Here is an 18,876-nt window from a genome sequence, read left to right as displayed (position 1 = left end):
TGGAAACAGAAAAGTTTTTGTGTGTTTCCAGAAGACCAAATGATTGGTCTCTAAATACAGAATTAAAGTTAAAAAGGCAAGTGGTGAGGGAGTAGGAAACTGGAGCCCAGATGCTCCTCTCCTGAAGACAGGACTCCTTCCACCTTAGCAGTACTGGGAAAACTACTAGTTGAAATAATAATGAAATAAAAGAACTACTAATAAACTAACTAAGCCAAAGCCACCATATATTGTCATTGCATACCTTAGGACAGCATACGGAATTAAAGTTAACAAGCATTTGCAATAGGTCTCGCATTTGCCAGAGTTTAAGCTATTGGCATTGTAAATGACAATGCCTTTTATTTATCTGTTTTGCTAATTAACACATAGATAACAGGCATTGTCATTTACAGTGCCAATAGCAAAATTCTTGTAAATGCAAGACGTATTCAAAGAAGCGCCCACCATTTTGGAAGAGGAGTGGCGCAGCAGCCAGGGCACCTGACTCTGGACCACAGGGTTCACAGTTCTGACCCCAGTGCCGGCAGCAGATTAGTCCAGCACCATGTGACTCTGGGCAATAGCTCGCCTAATCTTCCCGACAGCCCCAGTGCCTTGACACCCTTGGGTAATTGTGCGCTTTACAAATACTAGATTTCATTTCATTTCATTGTCCAGGGGTGCTCGGAAAGTGAAAGCGCACATGGTGCGCTGAATGTTGCAAGAAAGCATGTCGTGCCTGCAGTAGGAGAAACTCGTTAAAGAAAATAGTGTTTACAGACTAAAACAGACATACTGTGTAACAACCAAAGTAAAAGGGCCAGTCCTCGTGGGAGGTTACAAATGAAGACAAGGCGGGACTAAGGTGAGAATAACAAGCCTTTTAACGAATCAGAATCCAGCATTTTCAAAGGACAATGACACAAGCCAATGACAAATACGGGCAGAGAGTGGACGGGCTTCTATTCCATACACCAATACAGCATGCCTCCGAGCAGATCATGCTCTGCACAGGCTCACTAATGCATAATTCCACTTATTTAATTTATTCCTGATTTCACAACGTCTCATGTTATAGCAGCTCGTGCGACAGGCGTGTCACATTTCTTGTTATTGAATACGAAGAGGTGCTACCTGCTGAATTTTAAATTTAAGTATTCACAGAGGCTCTAGTCTAGTCTGTAACCTCTTTTTACTTAGCATAAATGCGATCACCTTCACAGTGGCACAGCTTAAGAGATGACTTAAATGTTAAGACATGCAAGTGCTGTCAGTAACCAGGAGTGTAAGTGAAAGAGTGCGGGCATTTTATAATGTCGCTGCATATTTGTAGTCCTGCTTTTAAGTTTGTGACATAGCCTGAATTTTAGTTTTCAAATTCTGATCACCCTATCAAAGCGTCGTCTTCAATAGCAAGTGTACCATGAGCCACAATGTAGATGGAAAATGGGCCATTCATGCCTAGTTTAAAAAAAACTGAATTGGGATACAATTTGCCTCTCACACCCTGGGCCCCAGTGCCACAGTACCTGTTACACCAATGTTTGTTCTGCCCACCCAGCCTTAAAAACTTCCTTAGCAGCGTTCACATTTTCGGTTTTCATCAAATCTACAAGAGCCATCCATGTGAGTAAATAGGCGCCCATTCTTGACAAAATTGGGCCCCTCCCTGTATGAGACACGATTTGTGTGTAAAAAAAAAAACACAACCTCCCACCACCTCCTTTTGGGGTTTCAATGTATGCAAGCTGTAGAAATAAGGTTACTTGCCTGCTTCTTTAGAAACTGTGATTTCTAAGACATTCAAAGAGGGCAGGTGTAACCACAGCGGGAAGGGCCCTGTTATGCCTGCTGGACTTTCTGAGCGGCACTTAAGAGGAAGGCAGGTCCACTGACTTTCGGGGCAAACCGTTTTCTGAAGCTGTGACCTTGCCATGCCAAGAGCACAAACGGTGCGCGGTGCAGACATGCATCGCAAGAACACTGAAGGCGGTGAGCCCAGCAGAGTGCACGAAGATGAAACTGCACCCTGCAAACTGGAATCTAACGCGCCTCAGACATGACATCTCTGAAGCAATGAGCAGTTGTTTCCGCTCTGGGACTCCAAGCACATTACACAATGCAAACGCACAGAGACAGGTGCACAGCTGTGTGCTGGGTGAGTGCAGACCTTCACAATATGCCCCCGGTGTCTCAGCCACACACCATTCCAAATACGCAGGCAACCTCGCCATGCTTTTAAAGTAAAAAGCTAAGCAGATGTAGAATATTCACTATCAATCCCTATGGGGAGAGGATGTGGCCTAACGGCCAAAGCTGTCGAGCGCGAAGCTGTGGTACCGTGTTGGAGTCTCTGGAAGGACGCTCAAAATCGTGTGATTCTGGGCAAATTACTTATTCTCCCCTGCCTAACAAAATGAACGAGTCTGTCTGAAACGCAACTCTGTGCTCTGATAGCGTTGGGGTCGAGTTTGCGCTATATAAAACAAACAAAAACAAGTGCGCGCTGGGACCGTGTGAGCACGGAGAGGAGACGCGATGCGCGTGCACATCGCCTGTCTGTGCGTGCACATGGTTTGTCTCCCTTTGTGCACCAAACCCACAACAATAGTCTAACCAAGGCGAAGCAGCGCATGTGCTGCGTTCGCTAGGCGAGACCTTAAAAAGGCAAGTGGTGGGGGAGTAGGAAACTGGAGCCCAGATGCTCCCCTCCTGAAGACAGGACTCCTTCCACCTTAGCAGTACTGGGAAAACAACTAGTTGAAATAATAATGAAATAAAAGAAATACTATTAAACTAATTTAGCCAAAGCCACTGTATATTGTCATTGCATACCTTAGGACACCAACTGTTTATGAATGTCACAAAAGGGAGAAGCAGAAAAGGATACAATGTGTAAATAAAGGAGCTCTATGTTTGTGTTCCTCATGGTTGTGATTGTTGGTGAAAGACAGCATGGCCTTGTAGAAATTTGAAGAACATTTGATATGTCCTGTTTGTGACGCCTCATGTGTTGTCTTATTCAGATTTTATTTTTTTATGTATATGCACGCATTTGCATATATCCTTTTTGTGGTGCTAATATTGGCCTTTTTTTGTTTAGAATCTGTCTTTCTTTCTGAACCCACCAGCTGCAAGATGGTCTCAGCTGTCTGATATTTTGAGCTGGCAGTTTTCATCTGTAACAAAAAGGGGACTCAACCAAGATCAGTTAAATATGTTGGGAGAAAAACTGTTAGGTATGTTTATATTGGAGCGTTTGTGCATTTTCTACCATATGTTAAGAAGTGGGCTTTGTTTTATTTGCTTCTTCTGCACACAAAATCATCAGGTTTTCTGATAAAGCTGTTCTGAGGACTGAGATTTGACCCAAAGGGACAATGTTTGCAGTTAGGGATGAGGTTAAATTCCAGCTATCGTTTTTAGACATCGGTAAAGAAATGTAATGTATTTGGACTAACATGAAACCTACATGAAGCTAATGAACGTGAATGTCTTTTGTCAAATACAGCCATTCATCACCAAACGTATTTAAATAAATGTCATAGTTGTGGCTGACCTGAATATCTTCGGGGAGAGGAGAAGTGGGTGGTACATCCATTTAGAACAGTGCCCAAGGTATTCCTTACCTGCCCTGGCCCTGTTTTAGAAAACTACACTCAGCAGAACTCTGGTGGCCCTGGTTGTTAAAGAGAAAGTACAGCAGGTGCTGGAATATGTCTTTCAGTTACAAGGGTTTTAGAGTTAAGAGATTCGACAGGAGGGAGTGTAAGCTTTGTGAAATTAGCAAAATCGATAGTCTAAATTCGGTTAAATTCTTTCTGGATTGCCATGATTGTACCATGGTTTCCCAGACTGCCCCTGAAGAAAGAAGGCTTATGGGGAGTAGATTGTGTGTGGAGTATACCTGGTGACCACACAGTGTATACAACTCTAGATAAGTGGCGGTCCAAACTTTGTTCCTATGTTTCCGTTTAATCTCCAAGTGATGCCGTAGACATCTCAAACTAGCCTTTATTTCACTCTCCTCCTTTAGGTTCAGGATATGTTAATCAAAAACGCCACTCTTCAAAAAGATGACCCATGTATAACTCTACTAAAATATTTTCATGCTTAATTGTAATTTGTACCCAGTGAGTATCTCTAGCAAAACCATCATAGCATTATTCTTCTATATTTTGGCACAATCTCTGTATGTTGAGGCTGGACCTGCGTCTGAACTCCTCTTGCCAATTTTTCCTTTTCCTCGATTTGATCACCAGATTTCAGATACTTTATATTATAGATTCTTTAATGTTTTCAAACTTCCAGGGTGAACATAGTCTTGGCTGTGTGCCATTCCAAAGCCGCAGTGTAAGGAACTGCCTCTTTTTGTGTGGTCACCCCCAAGTTTTGTGACTGATGCAGCTAGTTTTTCCACTCAGAGTGCACTTAGGCCTGCTAAAAAGACCTCCGTGCCCGTGCCCTGACGCTAAAGTCTATGTAGAGTTAACTGTACCCAATTGGAAAAGGCTAACTTATCTGTAAGTCCCTAGTATATGGTACCCTGGTAACCAAGGCATGTAAGTTGAAGGGGTACACCAGGGATGCAACACTGATTGTGCCACCCTGAAGGTCCCCTACATAAAACGAGTACCCATTCCGCCACTGCAGCCTGTTAGAGCAGTCGTGCACTGTTAGCCCGACTTTACTATTGAAAGCATTGGCAAAGCCACTACTTCCTCTGTACATCTGTGCAAGTCATCCATCTGGCAAGCCTACACATCCTAAGGCAGGACATGTCTTTTAAATGTCCTCACAATAAATACGCAAAACTGCAGTTTTCACTGTGGAAAGACTTGGTTGCCCAATCGGTGAGTACAGGGTTACACTCCGATCATGCAGCTGGGCTACCTCCTGAACAGTGCAACCAAAGTGGGTACTTCGAAATATCAAACAACCTGTTACTTTAAGCCTGACTTGTATCCCTCATTGAAGTTAATGTAACTGGTTGCAGTGGGCAGCTTTTACCAAGCTGCCACTTTATTGTCTTTCAAAGTATTTGTCTTCCCGGGCACTCATGGAGCCTGTTCCACAAGACCACTTTCAGCACTCCTGGAGAGACGTGCCAACATCACTCTGGAAAGTGAACAATGAGAGATTGTAGGCGAGTGAGGTGTCCTAAGGCAGCCACACCCCATGGGTGGGCTAGTGAGGTCTGAACACCGAGAGAGGGGTCTCGCTATCTTGGGAGTGGGCAGAATGCTGCATCCTGGGATAGCCAGATGCAACACTCCACAGGAAGTGGTTACCAGGTGGGAGGGAACCTGGTAGCCGATTTACTATCCGCTGCATCCTGACCTGAGGGCACTTTCTGAGGATAAAGCGCCATCCATGGCGCCCAGACCTCTGATCCCAACTGACTTGGAAAAAGGACCAAAGAAGGTCTGCCCTGGTGCACCGAGAGACCAGCAAAGAGAGGCTGTACCATTGAAGACAGCTCCTACTGCACCTGGTGGCTAGTGAAGAGAGGGACAGTGCCTGCTATGTCCTGCTCAAGGCAAAGCTGTCTCCAGAGCCCAGTCAAGTCAAGAGAGTCCGAGGACCTGTTCGCATCACAGGGACACAACAGCCTTCTGGGGCATGTTGATAGCCCAGCGGCTTTTAACCACTACCAACACCACAGTGCAGTACAGAGTTACATCTGAGTTCGATGAGCTTGGGAGTACTGTTGAAGGGCCTGTGATTACTACACTGGGCAACTTGTTGCCTAGTGGCGACTGGACTTTGGCTAGATCAAAGATGACCTTGTAGGGCATCGACTCTGCAACCAGGGCCCTTGCACCATCTTTGTGGAGTGCCTACAGGAAGGCCCCCGTCGACTGCGTCTCATCTACAGCATCCTTGAAGCATTTTTAGCATCCATCATCTCTTGTATCAGGGCCACTCTACAGAAATCCATTGCAACACGGATAAAATGCCTGGAACTGCTTGAAGACTGCTTTTCTGTGGCAGTAACTGTTTCTAAGGACTGTGCTAATCCCCCTGACTAGCTCCCTACAGGAATTGGTTTCCCAAGTACTCCTAATCAACCGCATTGACTCTTGCGCAAGTTTTCCTTGAAAAAGTATCTGACATATTCATTGAATTTGCCATGGCTTGTTTGCGGTTTAGTAAAAATGCTTTGATTAATTATTTCTTGTAGAATCCATATCTCCGGGATCCTCTGGTGCATCTTATTCGTTCTAGTGTCTAAATATTATAAACATACAGTCTGTTTTTATGAATTGTGGTCTGATTTCTTGTGTGTCATTCCAATTTCTTCTTCAATTAGTTTGCTGCTGTTTAAATGCTTTATGCTTTTTCCTCTGTGTAAGCCTTGCTGCTCAGTGCCAAAGCTACCCAAATGTCAGGCTTGACAGAGAAACCTAAGGGTCCTAAAGGGGTAGGTAAGTGTATTACATAGTGAGGAGGTTGCACAACTGCACTATATAATACACCCCATTTCTTCCCACTCAGTCTAGTCTTTGCTGTCCCCAAAATCAGTTTATACTCCCAGCACATTTTTAGGTCTCGCCTGGCGTTAGCAGCGCTCATGCGCTGCTCTCGCCATGCGAGGGCCTTTTGGAATCGATACAGATTCCAAAGTGTCTTAAAGGCACTCCCTTGTTTTCAATTGGCGCGCGTCATCTTTTATGTTAATCACTGGCGCGTGATAGAAAAACGGGCTTTGGGGTTACCACCTTGTCCACTTTTAGGACAGCCCATCTGGACAGGCCGACGCCATTTAGGTTTGGCATCACGTAGGAGGGTGTGCTCGTAGCTTGCTTTAAAGCGTTATGCTACCAGTACGATTATTTGTTATCTAATTCGATACCTACTAAAAAGTAACTGGACTATTGATGTATCCACTTCAAATTGGAGAAAGGACCACATTATTTTAACTCATCCTCCTACGAACTTGCCAACATTGTCTTGTTACTGGTAAGCACACCTTTGGTGTGAAAAGCAACGCTCGCAAGATTCAACTCGCAACCAGAATCCACCCCTCCACCCACTGCACATTTTTGAGGGTAGAAAAACAGCAGCGTAGCAAAATATGCATTGGATATAAAAAATGTGTCACCCAGACTGTGTACAAGTAAGAACTAAAGGTGCTACTAAAAATGTGCTGGTGCTAGGTAGCTCGATGTATCTGCGCTTTTGGGAGTAGATACTTTTTATCGTCACTTAAAGACACTGGAAACTTTAACTTTGATGTAATGCAGGGGTACATGAGAACACTGAGCACCGGTGTTTAATAGCTGAATAAAGCAAATATTTGCTTGGAATTAGTACTATAGCAGACTAGTATGTCATTGACAGTACTCGCCTAGGCACTTTCTAGGTGTCCTACTAAGTCACACTCTACGGAGACTAATTTCTCTACACATTACGGGCAGTTCTAATAACAAAGATACAATATTATACCTCTTTCTGAAAAATGCAATAATATGCATAATTAGAGAATTAAGGGCTAGATGTAGGTAATTGTATTTTACCGATTCGAAAATACCAAATTTTACCGATTCAGTATTTTCGAATCGGTAAATGCAATGTGGGTAAAAAGTCGGTAAAAAATACCGAATCGTTAAGATTTGGTATTTACAGACTCGGTAATTACCGATTCGGTATTTGCCATTCATTCCTGGCCCATAGGAATGAATGTCAATTACCGAATGGGTAAATACCGATTCGGTAAAATTGGTAAAAAATCAAGGGTGGCAGGGTGTCACTCTGACACCCTGTTGCACCCCTGATTAGTGCTTGTGTGCACATGTGGCACACATACATGCCCTAAGGGCATGTATTTCTGTCACATGGCACAGGTGTAAATACACATATTTGCATTTACATAAGAATTCGTTATTTACCACCAACTAATAGTTGGTGGTAAATAACGAATCCTTAAAGCCCAGAAGCACTGTTTACAGTGCTTCCTACATCTCATTTACCGATTTGGTAAATACAGAATCGGTAAATGATGATTAGGTAAATACTGTAGGAGAGTGGGGTCTGCAATCCTATGGTCACCCCAGATTTTTGCTTTTTGCTTCACTGGTTTACGACTTTCCCTGGCTGTGGGCCTGCTAATCAGACCCACAGCCTAGCTGTTCTCTCTCTAAATTGACAACCATGTACTTCATGTACTTTAGGTGCATTTACCAATTGGTACTGGGCCACCTTATCAGTCCCTGTACCCAGGGCATAGGTGTACCCAGGGCCTACCAAGGGCTGAAGCACGTATTATGCCACCCCTGGCTGGCCATCTAAAACTGACACAACTGGCTGCACGACAGCTGGGGCAAGGTGGTGTAATCACCCTTTGCTGTAGATATAGTATACCTATATCTAACTCTAAAATGGACACATATATTCCTATCAGTCACTCCTATGGAAGGCCTTATCAATCCTGAAGGCAGAGTGCTTGGAATTATGTGAGATGGTGCTCTGGCATGAGCTGAGCCCGTTTGCAGCTTGCGGAACCAAGTCCTAATAGCTGTTCCATGATAACGCTATACCATATACTCTTAAGTGCATTATCAACCTCGCGGTTAAATGCTAACTCTGGTATAACATTATCAAAACATGTCGAGTAAGGTGTCATACGATTTGGAATACTACCCCCTCGCCAATTCTGGCGACGGGGGTAGCATTCCACCCTTCTAGAGGGACACGACATGTATGTAACTGTGAACCCCGGTTAAAGTTAACTCGAGCTTCAGCATCACAAAATGGATGCTGCCACCACAGACACAAGTCTGACCTCCTGCTGCTGGGAGTCCTTCCAGCGAGGATGGCTTGGACAAAGGGTTTCCTGCCTTGGGAGATGCTAGCACCACACCAGACAGGATTTTGTGTATTGGGGAGGATAGGCCTGAAAGGAATGAGACATGCCTGGGGCACACAAGGTGCCCTGTGCATACACCGGTTCAAACCAGTTGCTGGGGCATCCCTGCCCCAGCTCTGGCGGGAAACCGGACAAAGGATAGGGGGTGTAACCACCCCCCTTCCTGGTCCCACCCAGGGGAGGGACCTAGTCAGTAGTGCAGCCCCCTTTAGGAGAATAAAGGTAAGAGCTGGTCCCATTCCAAATTAGATTATCCTGAACTATTCAACAAGAAGAAACTCTGGCCTTCGACGTTCTGCTCCACAGAAGACTGAAGAATCTCCCTTGTGGACAAGGAGTGTCCACCCTGCAACTGCAGGCACCATCAAGCGTCCAGCGGCTTCCCTTTGTCGTCTTCCCTCGAGGATCCAGACTTCAGAGCCCGACGAGACCCGGATTCCCGGACCTCTCCGACCTCAACCTACATCTGCAGCACAGCTGAGATCCGTGGGTGCGACGAGACACGTGGGACCGGCCATCTTGGAAGAAACTGCACTTCGCTTCCAGCACGACTCCCGAGGTAAACTCGACCAAGTGCTTTGGGGACTGAGAAGCCCCAGCCCCGAGCAGCCCCTGCACTGAAGATCAGCCCTCCAGCATCCACGAGATCTGCGTGGGGCCCTTCTGCTTGTTTGCTGCTCGACGCGTTGTCTGGTCACTTGCCGGCTGGCTAGTGGCCTCCTAGACGACGAACCTTTGAATCTTTGCTGCTGGTCTGGTTGCTCCAGACTGGCCCTTGCTCCCTTCCAAAAGAGGGGCACCCCGGACTCTCCTAGTCCGCACCAGACGCTTTCTTCACTCACCGTGTGGGTTGCCTTTGCCAAGGCCTGTTGACGCCGATTCCGGATCCAACACCGCCGACAGCGAGAGCCTGCGTGGGACAGCTTGTGCCTCCATCCTGGTCGTCGAAGACACCTCTTGGTCCACGTGGCTGCAGAGTCAAGCGTCCACTCTTCACCTGATCGCGACGACGACATCTGGTTCCTTCCTGGTTCCACTCCAGTCACTGGCTGGTGATTGTGAACATTGTCCCCTCTGCTTTCAGGTCTCCTTCTTCAACAATCCACCCTTGGATTGCACCGGACAGCTTCCTCCTGGTTGCCTGCAGCATCTTTTCTTTCAGGCTCCATTGACTTCAACGCGAGAACCCGACGCACTTTGACACCTATGCACCCGCAGCCCGTGGGTGAGGTAACGAGAGCATTTCGGTGTTCAAGGGTAGTTTAACTGTCCTAGTGTCCAGTTCCACAGTCGTTTTAGTCCTACCTAGTCAGGATTGTCCGTATTCACCTTTTTCGTGAACTGTACTGTCCATAGACGTTGTTACGCATCTCGCGTGTGAGTTCACACTCTGCACGCGCGTTCCGTGGGCCTCCTATTACTTACCTGAAGTTAGTGTAGTGTGGTCCCATCGATCCTACAGCCTCTGGACAGCTCCATTCCTTTTATCGACTTTCACATTCCACTTACTTAGTATATGGTTTGTCGTGCCCCTAGGGCACCATTGTAATTTTGTGCAACTTGTAGTATTTTTCGTAAGAGATTGTCATGTGCTTAGCCCTCTGACCTCATAAAGAGTTCAGAGGTGTTGTTATTAATAAATATACTGTTTATTTTCATAACAACCTGTGTGGTGTCCTTTCATCTGGTATTCAAGGGGTTATGTTGTGGTAAAACAGCTACATTTTAAAGACAACGGTCCTTAGACAGTGGGGGAATTTTTAGAAAAATAAATATAGACCAAATGGAACTATATTATTCACAAGAATTGCCCAGCCGGACAGTTTATTATTCTGGTAGAAACAGTCATGAGACAATAAAACACGAAGTGTGATAGAAGCAGGACACCAGCCGATGTCTGACTGCCACACTGGAGAACCACAAACAAGGGAAAAACAATTGAACAGGCAACAAAATGGTCATCTGAATATTGCAAATCATACTACAGACAATCCATAGTAATACACATATGCATGTAAAATTAGTGTTAGTTATGCATTTAGTGCATTTCAGGTCGACGACGTTTCGAACCATAAACAATATAGGTTCATCCTCAGGACAAGAAATAAGTGCCTAAAGAATTAAGCAATCAAGTATTTTTTCACTGCATGGAAAACAATATGCCATATCATGTCAAGAATTTTTGGAAAGAAAGGGAAACATAAAAGAATAATCATGTCAGTAATTAGGACCCTTAAAACAACTGCTTATACAATGCATGACTCATACCTTGCCAAAGAGTCGGCGGCAACGGAGTGTGAACCATGCTCAGAACAGGCAGTGTGTTTTGAAACGAGGTGAGAGGCACAACGACCACATGGTGATACAGACTTGCTCATGCTTAATAAAATCAGGGACTAGGTGAAGTGAGTAGTTATGGCTCAGGTGGGTTCAAATCAGGTTTGTGAGTTTGAACGTAAACAACCTGAATGGAGTGGTGCAGGGGACAGTGAGTCCATTCCAGCTTACCAGGGGGGTGGGGCTGTGAAGAGATGAAGCGCAGAACGCAAGATAGGGCTGGTTTCAACATTTAATTGCCGGCCGAAGAGGGAAGGGGGGCAAAAAACTAGATTAAGTCATCGAAGGGTCGGTGAACTATTAAATGGAAACGGCCATCGGGGTGCATCTTACCGGTTGAAAAAGGTCCAGTTCTGCATGCCACAGATCTAAGGGAAAGGGGTGAGGTTAGGCGGGGCTATACGTGGGCATAAAAGCAAGAAGGCAAGGCTGCTCTATTTAGAGGTTAAAGACAAAAATGGTTCCGTCGGGTGAATCAATTGCTTTTACACGAAGGCTAAGGTTAGCTCATAACAAAGAATAACACATTTAAAGAAAAAACCAATTTCAGGAGAAAACAAATTTTAAAAAGAAACGAATCAAAAGAGAAAACCTCTCTGACAACAAAATAAAATTCAAAGTATTTTTATGAAGAACAAAGTCACATTAAAATACCGGAATTACGTCATTCCATTTCAATTTCAATTATAAGTGAAGAAGTGACTGTAGGTGAACAAGGTGAATAGTGCAACAATTTGAGTGACACTTATTTACAGGTATATACAAAATTTATACATGAAACAATGGGCAGGGGGAAATGGTTTGGCGGTCAGAGTTCTGAGTTAATACTCCAAGGAGACAGATGGTGACTGTGCCTGTTCCTGGAGAGTTCTTGACCAATATTAAGCGTCGACGTTTCGATCCTAGTGTGCCCCGATTGGTGGTCACGCGGATCTTTATCAAGACAAGGGGGGTTCTGGAAAGAGAGGGAGGTGTTGTGTCAGAGAGGGATTAACAGTTATGTCTAATTATAACGTGCGGCGAGTGGGATATACTCACACATGGGGAAAAAGTTGGGTTGAATTCTGGATACACAGGAGGCTGGAGTCACACGCTGTGCATATGCCAATAGGTCAATCTGGGAAGAAACCAACTGAGTTCAGTCCATTTGCAAATATGACCTAGTCATATACTCAGTGAAAACATGCCGAGGCTTGCATGCAGAACACCCAGTGGGCACGTAGTGAAAACATGCTGAGCAGGCACGGAGATTGATTTAGTCGCTCTCTGGATATTAAAGACTGGACGTGACTCCCTAAGTGGACCACATCGTGACAGCATGCAAAACTTTCATACAGTCGGTGCAGCAGGACAGTGTGGTCAGAGGTGGCAGCACTTGTAAATAACAGCCGGCAATGTATAGTATAAGACCTGACATGCACAGAGAATAATCTCGCTCTTGGTTGTAGCATGCAAAAGGAACCACTAGGTGTACCACACGTTCGTGTTCCCAAATGAACACTTTTGACTGCATTATAGGCCGCTTACCTCACATGGGGAAACACTAATCAATAGCGCGAGGAACCGGCTTGCATCTCTCGCGGTCGCTCGAACAAGCGATGTGCTGGGCGCGAGGACGTTATGCACGTCTGGTTGCCTAGCAACTCCGTGACGTCAACATGGCGCGTCATGGAGCCTGCTCGAACCTGGGCTCCGATTGGATAGGGGTGGCAAGCCCCTGGATTGCTAAGCAACGCGGACGCTGTGTAGCTATCGCGTGTGGAATGGAGCGGGTGGTTTGGGTGAGGCGAACCTTATGCTTCTGTGGTTAATGTGGGTGATATTACGAACCACTGCTAGTTCGGACAAGGTTATACTGGAAGGGGAAAATCCAATAATAAATCAAATCCGCAATCTATGATCACATTAAGGTAATTTTCAAAAAACCCCACACAACTTAGTATGTACAACGTTGTATATAAATGAAACAGAAGAAGTAGAAGAAATACTACAACAATGGGATCATGCGCAAGTTAGTTGTGGCATATCATCAAGGAGCAAAAAATTCAGAATTTGTAAATATGCTTATATTCATAACAATCCCATTTGTCTAGAGATCTCCTCATGTTCATTTAACCCCTGACTTACAGAATTCAGAACATGGATCCATTTACACTCCTTTCTGTTGAGGGCTGAGGTGATAGAGCCCCCACGTGGGTTCACATTGATTTTTTCAAGTATGCGCCAGCGTATGCTGTCTGGGTCATGGTTCTGGCTGGCGAAGTGTTCGACCATGGGGGCCCCCTGGACTTTACAGCGGATTCTACTCATGTGCTGCAATATGCGAGTTTTTACCTTCTGCGTTGTTTGACCCACATAAGGTTTATTGCATGGACAAAGGATGATGTAAATGACGTTCGAGGTATTGCAATTAGTCAAGGCGGGCAATGTGTATGTTTTGTTTTGGTGTGAGAAAGATGGTCCATCAATGCATAGCGGACAAGCTTTGCATGTGCTGCATTTGAAGTGTCCTTTCACTGCAGGCAAGCCCAGTTGATCCCTCAAGGTGGCCGGTTTTGGTGGTTCCAGAAATGCTTTTACAACGTTGTCTTTTATGTTCCGGCCTCTTTTGAAGGCAAATAACGGATCTTCATTTGTATTGATCTCAGAGGCAACCAGGTTCCAGTATTTCTTTATTGTTTTTTTCACGATGTTACTCCTGGAGTGGAATGTGGTGACACACACTAGATTCGGGGAGCCGGCTTCCTTCTCCTTCGGGACTAGCAATTCTTCCCTTGGATAGTACCAAGCTCTTTTTTTGGCACGTCTGAGCAGTCCCATGGGGTAGCCTCTCTCGCGTAGGCGATTGGTGAGCGTCTCACACTCTTTGAAGAGATCTGTTCTTTTCGTGCAGTTGCGTCTCATACGCAAGTATTGCCCAAAGGGGAGGTTGTCACGTAAATTCCGTGGGTGGTTAGAGTCATACTTCAACAGGGTATTTCTCTCTGTAGGTTTTCTGTATAGATCACATATGATCAAACCATCCTCAACCTTAAACATGAGATCCAGAAAGGCAATGCTCTTTTCATTGTAGTTCATCGTGAACTGGATATCGTTGCATCTGGTGTTCAACCAAGCGAAGAAGTTTTTTAGTTCAGTTTCAGTTCCAGTCCATATCATCATCACGTCGTCAATATATCTTTTCCATCCTTTGTCCATGCAATAAACCTTATGTGGGTCAAACAACGCAGAAGGTAAAAACTCGCATATTGCAGCACATGAGTAGAATCCGCTGTAAAGTCCAGGGGGCCCCCATGGTCGAACACTTCGCCAGCCAGAACCATGACCCAGACAGCATACGCTGGCGCATACTTGAAAAAATCAATGTGAACCCACGTGGGGGCTCTATCACCTCAGCCCTCAACAGAAAGGAGTGTAAATGGATCCATGTTCTGAATTCTGTAAGTCAGGGGTTAAATGAACATGAGGAGATCTCTAGACAAATGGGATTGTTATGAATATAAGCATATTTACAAATTCTGAATTTTTTGCTCCTTGATGATATGCCACAACTAACTTGCGCATGATCCCATTGTTGTAGTATTTCTTCTACTTCTTCTGTTTCATTTATATACAACGTTGTACATACTAAGTTGTGTGGGGTTTTTTGAAAATTACCTTAATGTGATCATAGATTGCGGATTTGATTTATTATTGGATTTTCCCCTTCCAGTATAACCTTGTCCGAACTAGCAGTGGTTCGTAATATCACCCACATTAACCACAGAAGCATAAGGTTCGCCTCACCCAAACCACCCGCTCCATTCCACACGCGATAGCTACACAGCGTCCGCGTTGCTTAGCAATCCAGGGGCTTGCCACCCCTATCCAATCGGAGCCCAGGTTCGAGCAGGCTCCATGACGCGCCATGTTGACGTCACGGAGTTGCTAGGCAACCAGACGTGCATAACGTCCTCGCGCCCAGCACATCGCTTGTTCGAGCGACCGCGAGAGATGCAAGCCGGTTCCTCGCGCTATTGATTAGTGTTTCCCCATGTGAGGTAAGCGGCCTATAATGCAGTCAAAAGTGTTCATTTGGGAACACGAACGTGTGGTACACCTAGTGGTTCCTTTTGCATGCTACAACCAAGAGCGAGATTATTCTCTGTGCATGTCAGGTCTTATACTATACATTGCCGGCTGTTATTTACAAGTGCTGCCACCTCTGACCACACTGTCCTGCTGCACCGACTGTATGAAAGTTTTGCATGCTGTCACGATGTGGTCCACTTAGGGAGTCACGTCCAGTCTTTAATATCCAGAGAGCGACTAAATCAATCTCCGTGCCTGCTCAGCATGTTTTCACTACGTGCCCACTGGGTGTTCTGCATGCAAGCCTCGGCATGTTTTCACTGAGTATATGACTAGGTCATATTTGCAAATGGACTGAACTCAGTTGGTTTCTTCCCAGATTGACCTATTGGCATATGCACAGCGTGTGACTCCAGCCTCCTGTGTATCCAGAATTCAACCCAACTTTTTCCCCATGTGTGAGTATATCCCACTCGCCGCACGTTATAATTAGACATAACTGTTAATCCCTCTCTGACACAACACCTCCCTCTCTTTCCAGAACCCCCCTTGTCTTGATAAAGATCCGCGTGACCACCAATCGGGGCACACTAGGATCGAAACGTCGACGCTTAATATTGGTCAAGAACTCTCCAGGAACAGGCACAGTCACCATCTGTCTCCTTGGAGTATTAACTCAGAACTCTGACCGCCAAACCATTTCCCCCTGCCCATTGTTTCATGTATAAATTTTGTATATACCTGTAAATAAGTGTCACTCAAATTGTTGCACTATTCACCTTGTTCACCTACAGTCACTTCTTCACTTATAATTGAAATTGAAATGGAATGACGTAATTCCGGTATTTTAATGTGACTTTGTTCTTCATAAAAATACTTTGAATTTTATTTTGTTGTCAGAGAGGTTTTCTCTTTTGATTTGTTTCTTTTTAAAATTTGTTTTCTCCTGAAATTGGTTTTTTCTTTAAATGTGTTATTCTTTGTTATGAGCTAACCTTAGCCTTCGTGTAAAAGCAATTGATTCACCCGACGGAACCATTTTTGTCTTTAACCACACATACCCAGGTTCTGAGGGACACAGGGTCACCCCTTTTTGGTATAAACATTCTTTTGCAAGTGCTGACTTGCGAGGGTCTTTTTGTTCATTTGGTGTTTATTGAAGTATTTCATGCAATAATTTCTCAATGTACAACTACTTAAGAGTGTATAATGTCTGACAAAGAAACGCTTGCTTACAGTGAGGAATACATAGCGAAGCTAATACAAGAGCAAAGTTCCTCTAGCTTCCTCTTAGGGTCCGAAAGATCAACTACTGATGTAACATTAAATGAAAAATTATTGAAAATAGAAAGATTGGAAAAGAAGTTAATCCGCTCCCGTCTGCATGGGCACGTCCTCACTAAGTATCTGGCATCCAATATAATTCCCAAGGGCTTACAAGTCAGAAACGAGCCTGGCATCTTCATCGACGTGCCAAAATTCAGGGAAGGATTCAGTTTTGTGGCCAATAACTGCTCCAGGCACTGGATGGTGCTAGGGGTGGAGACAGCCATAGACTACGTGAAAAAACTAATGCAAGAAATTGCGGATCTAAAGAAAGAGGTACTTGAAGACGGAGCGCTTGCGAACGCAAAAGAAGCGTTGGAAAAAGCTGAAAAAACACTGGCTGAGTTCAACACTGTGACATTAAACCGTAAACTGGATAAACTTGCAAAGGATATCCGTAATTACGACAAAAAAATCACCTATCCCTACCTAGCTGACGAATATTACCAGCAAGACGATCAGGGTTTCTTCACAAATAGAAACAGACAAGGACCCAGAAGGTTTACAACTTTCTCTAACTCGTCAGCAGGGAGTGGCTCCGAATCCGAACAAGAGGGAGCTTCTACGAGTAGGCAACCACCGCAGGCCCCAGAACATTTTTTAGACCAAGGCTACCGCCAATCCAACCGAGGCGGCACTGCCCATCAAGGTTGGACGCCGAGAAGACCATGGAACAGGTCAAGAGGAGCGGCGAGAGGGAACACGAGAGTACGGTTCTACCAACCGGAAGCACATGGCGAAATTTCCACCAGGAAACAAACTTACAGGTGGTAACTCAAATTAGAAGGGAAACTACCGTCGTTACAATGCCTACGGGGGAAAGACTTCTCCACCAAGAACTGAACCTTCATATGTTGACCCAAACCAGAGAAGAATATACTACCAACACTCTGATGGCAGAAACAACTGCTGGGGAAATAGATGTTGTGAACACTTCAGAGGAAATCATAACAGCAGAACCGATACCAACGAGTGTTCAACAACACGCTGTATTGCAAGACTCTGCCCAACCCATTGCTCCACCTACAGATCCCATCATTAACTTGTCCAACCACTGCATCTCAGAGGCTGAAAGAAGTGTTCTGAGTAAGGGACTATCATTTGTTCCTACCAGTAGACCAGACGCCTTCACAACCAAGTTGGAACTACAAAAATTCTTTCGAAAGATAAGGCTAAAATATCACTTTGCCAAGCATGACTATACTCCAAAAACAGCAGCCACTCCGTTCAAACCACAGTCCACCTTCACTCCTGGCGCCTACTGTATGAGCCAACGAATACTGGCTTTCGAACAAATAGTCATGCAAGAAGTAATGACGAGCCTAGAGGAACGGCACTACATCAAATATAATATCACGAAGGAGGAGAACCTGGCATTGAAAAGCCTTAGCAGTAACACCTCTATTATCATCAAGGCTGCGGACAAGGGAGGAGCAGTGGTACTACAAAACACCAATGACTATGTGGCCGAAATCAAACGTCAACTCGACGTGAAAGAAAGCTACCAACCAACCAAGAAAGATCCGACACCAAGTATTAGAACTTTGATTGAGACTTTGGTGGACGATGGTGTTAGAAATGGCTTCCTGAGTCAGCATGAAAGAGACTTCCTAATGAAAAAGGAACCCCGCATCCCTACCATCTATACTTTGCCAAAGGTACACAAAAGGATGAATGATCCACCAGGTAGACCGATCATCTCAGGCTGTGGATCCATTCTGGAACCTGTGAATCAATTTATAGATCATTTTCTCCAACCATTGGTAGCGGAAACCAAATCGTATGTAAGAGACTCAATGCACATCATCCAAATGCTGGAAGGCCAACCCTATGATGAAGCCACCCAACTCATGGTGACATTGGATGTTGCCTCATTATATACATCCATACCCCAGAATGAAGCAATAAACACCATACGTGATGCCTTGGATAAACGGCCGGCACCGCAATGGATACCAACAGATTTCCTGACCAATCTCCTGGAAATTGCGATGAAACGCAATTATTTTGTTTTTCAGCAACAATTCTACATCCAATGCAAAGGTGTGGCGATGGGCGCGACCTATGCTCCCAGCCTAGCGAATCTGTTTATGGACCAATATGAGGAGCAACATCTATATACAGCAAGTAATCCATACGTCAACTCGATATCAATATGGAAAAGATATATTGACGACGTGATGATGATATGGACTGGAACTGAAACTGAACTAAAAAACTTCTTCGCTTGGTTGAACACCAGATGCAACGATATCCAGTTCACGATGAACTACAATGAAAAGAGCATTGCC

At 44.9% G+C, this 18,876-nt stretch overlaps 1 protein-coding gene across 3 annotated transcripts in view; it reads left to right on the top strand.

The window, feature by feature from the left end:
• The window catches only part of STAT1 (signal transducer and activator of transcription 1), a 786,410-nt gene that overhangs the window by 438,977 nt on the left and 328,557 nt on the right, over window positions 1-18,876 (top strand). For all 3 annotated transcript variants that reach the window (XM_078680398.1, XM_078680397.1, XM_078680399.1), the window contains exon 17: window positions 3,086-3,221. In XM_078680398.1, the coding sequence (XP_078536524.1) occupies window positions 3,086-3,221 (136 nt within the window). The remainder of the gene's footprint in view (window positions 1-3,085; window positions 3,222-18,876) is intronic.

Source organism: Lissotriton helveticus, chromosome 3_1, assembly GCF_964261635.1.
Source record: "Lissotriton helveticus chromosome 3_1, aLisHel1.1, whole genome shotgun sequence".
In the NCBI taxonomy this organism is placed as follows: Eukaryota; Metazoa; Chordata; class Amphibia; order Caudata; family Salamandridae; genus Lissotriton; species Lissotriton helveticus.
This window is presented reverse-complemented; position numbering and strand designations above follow the sequence as displayed.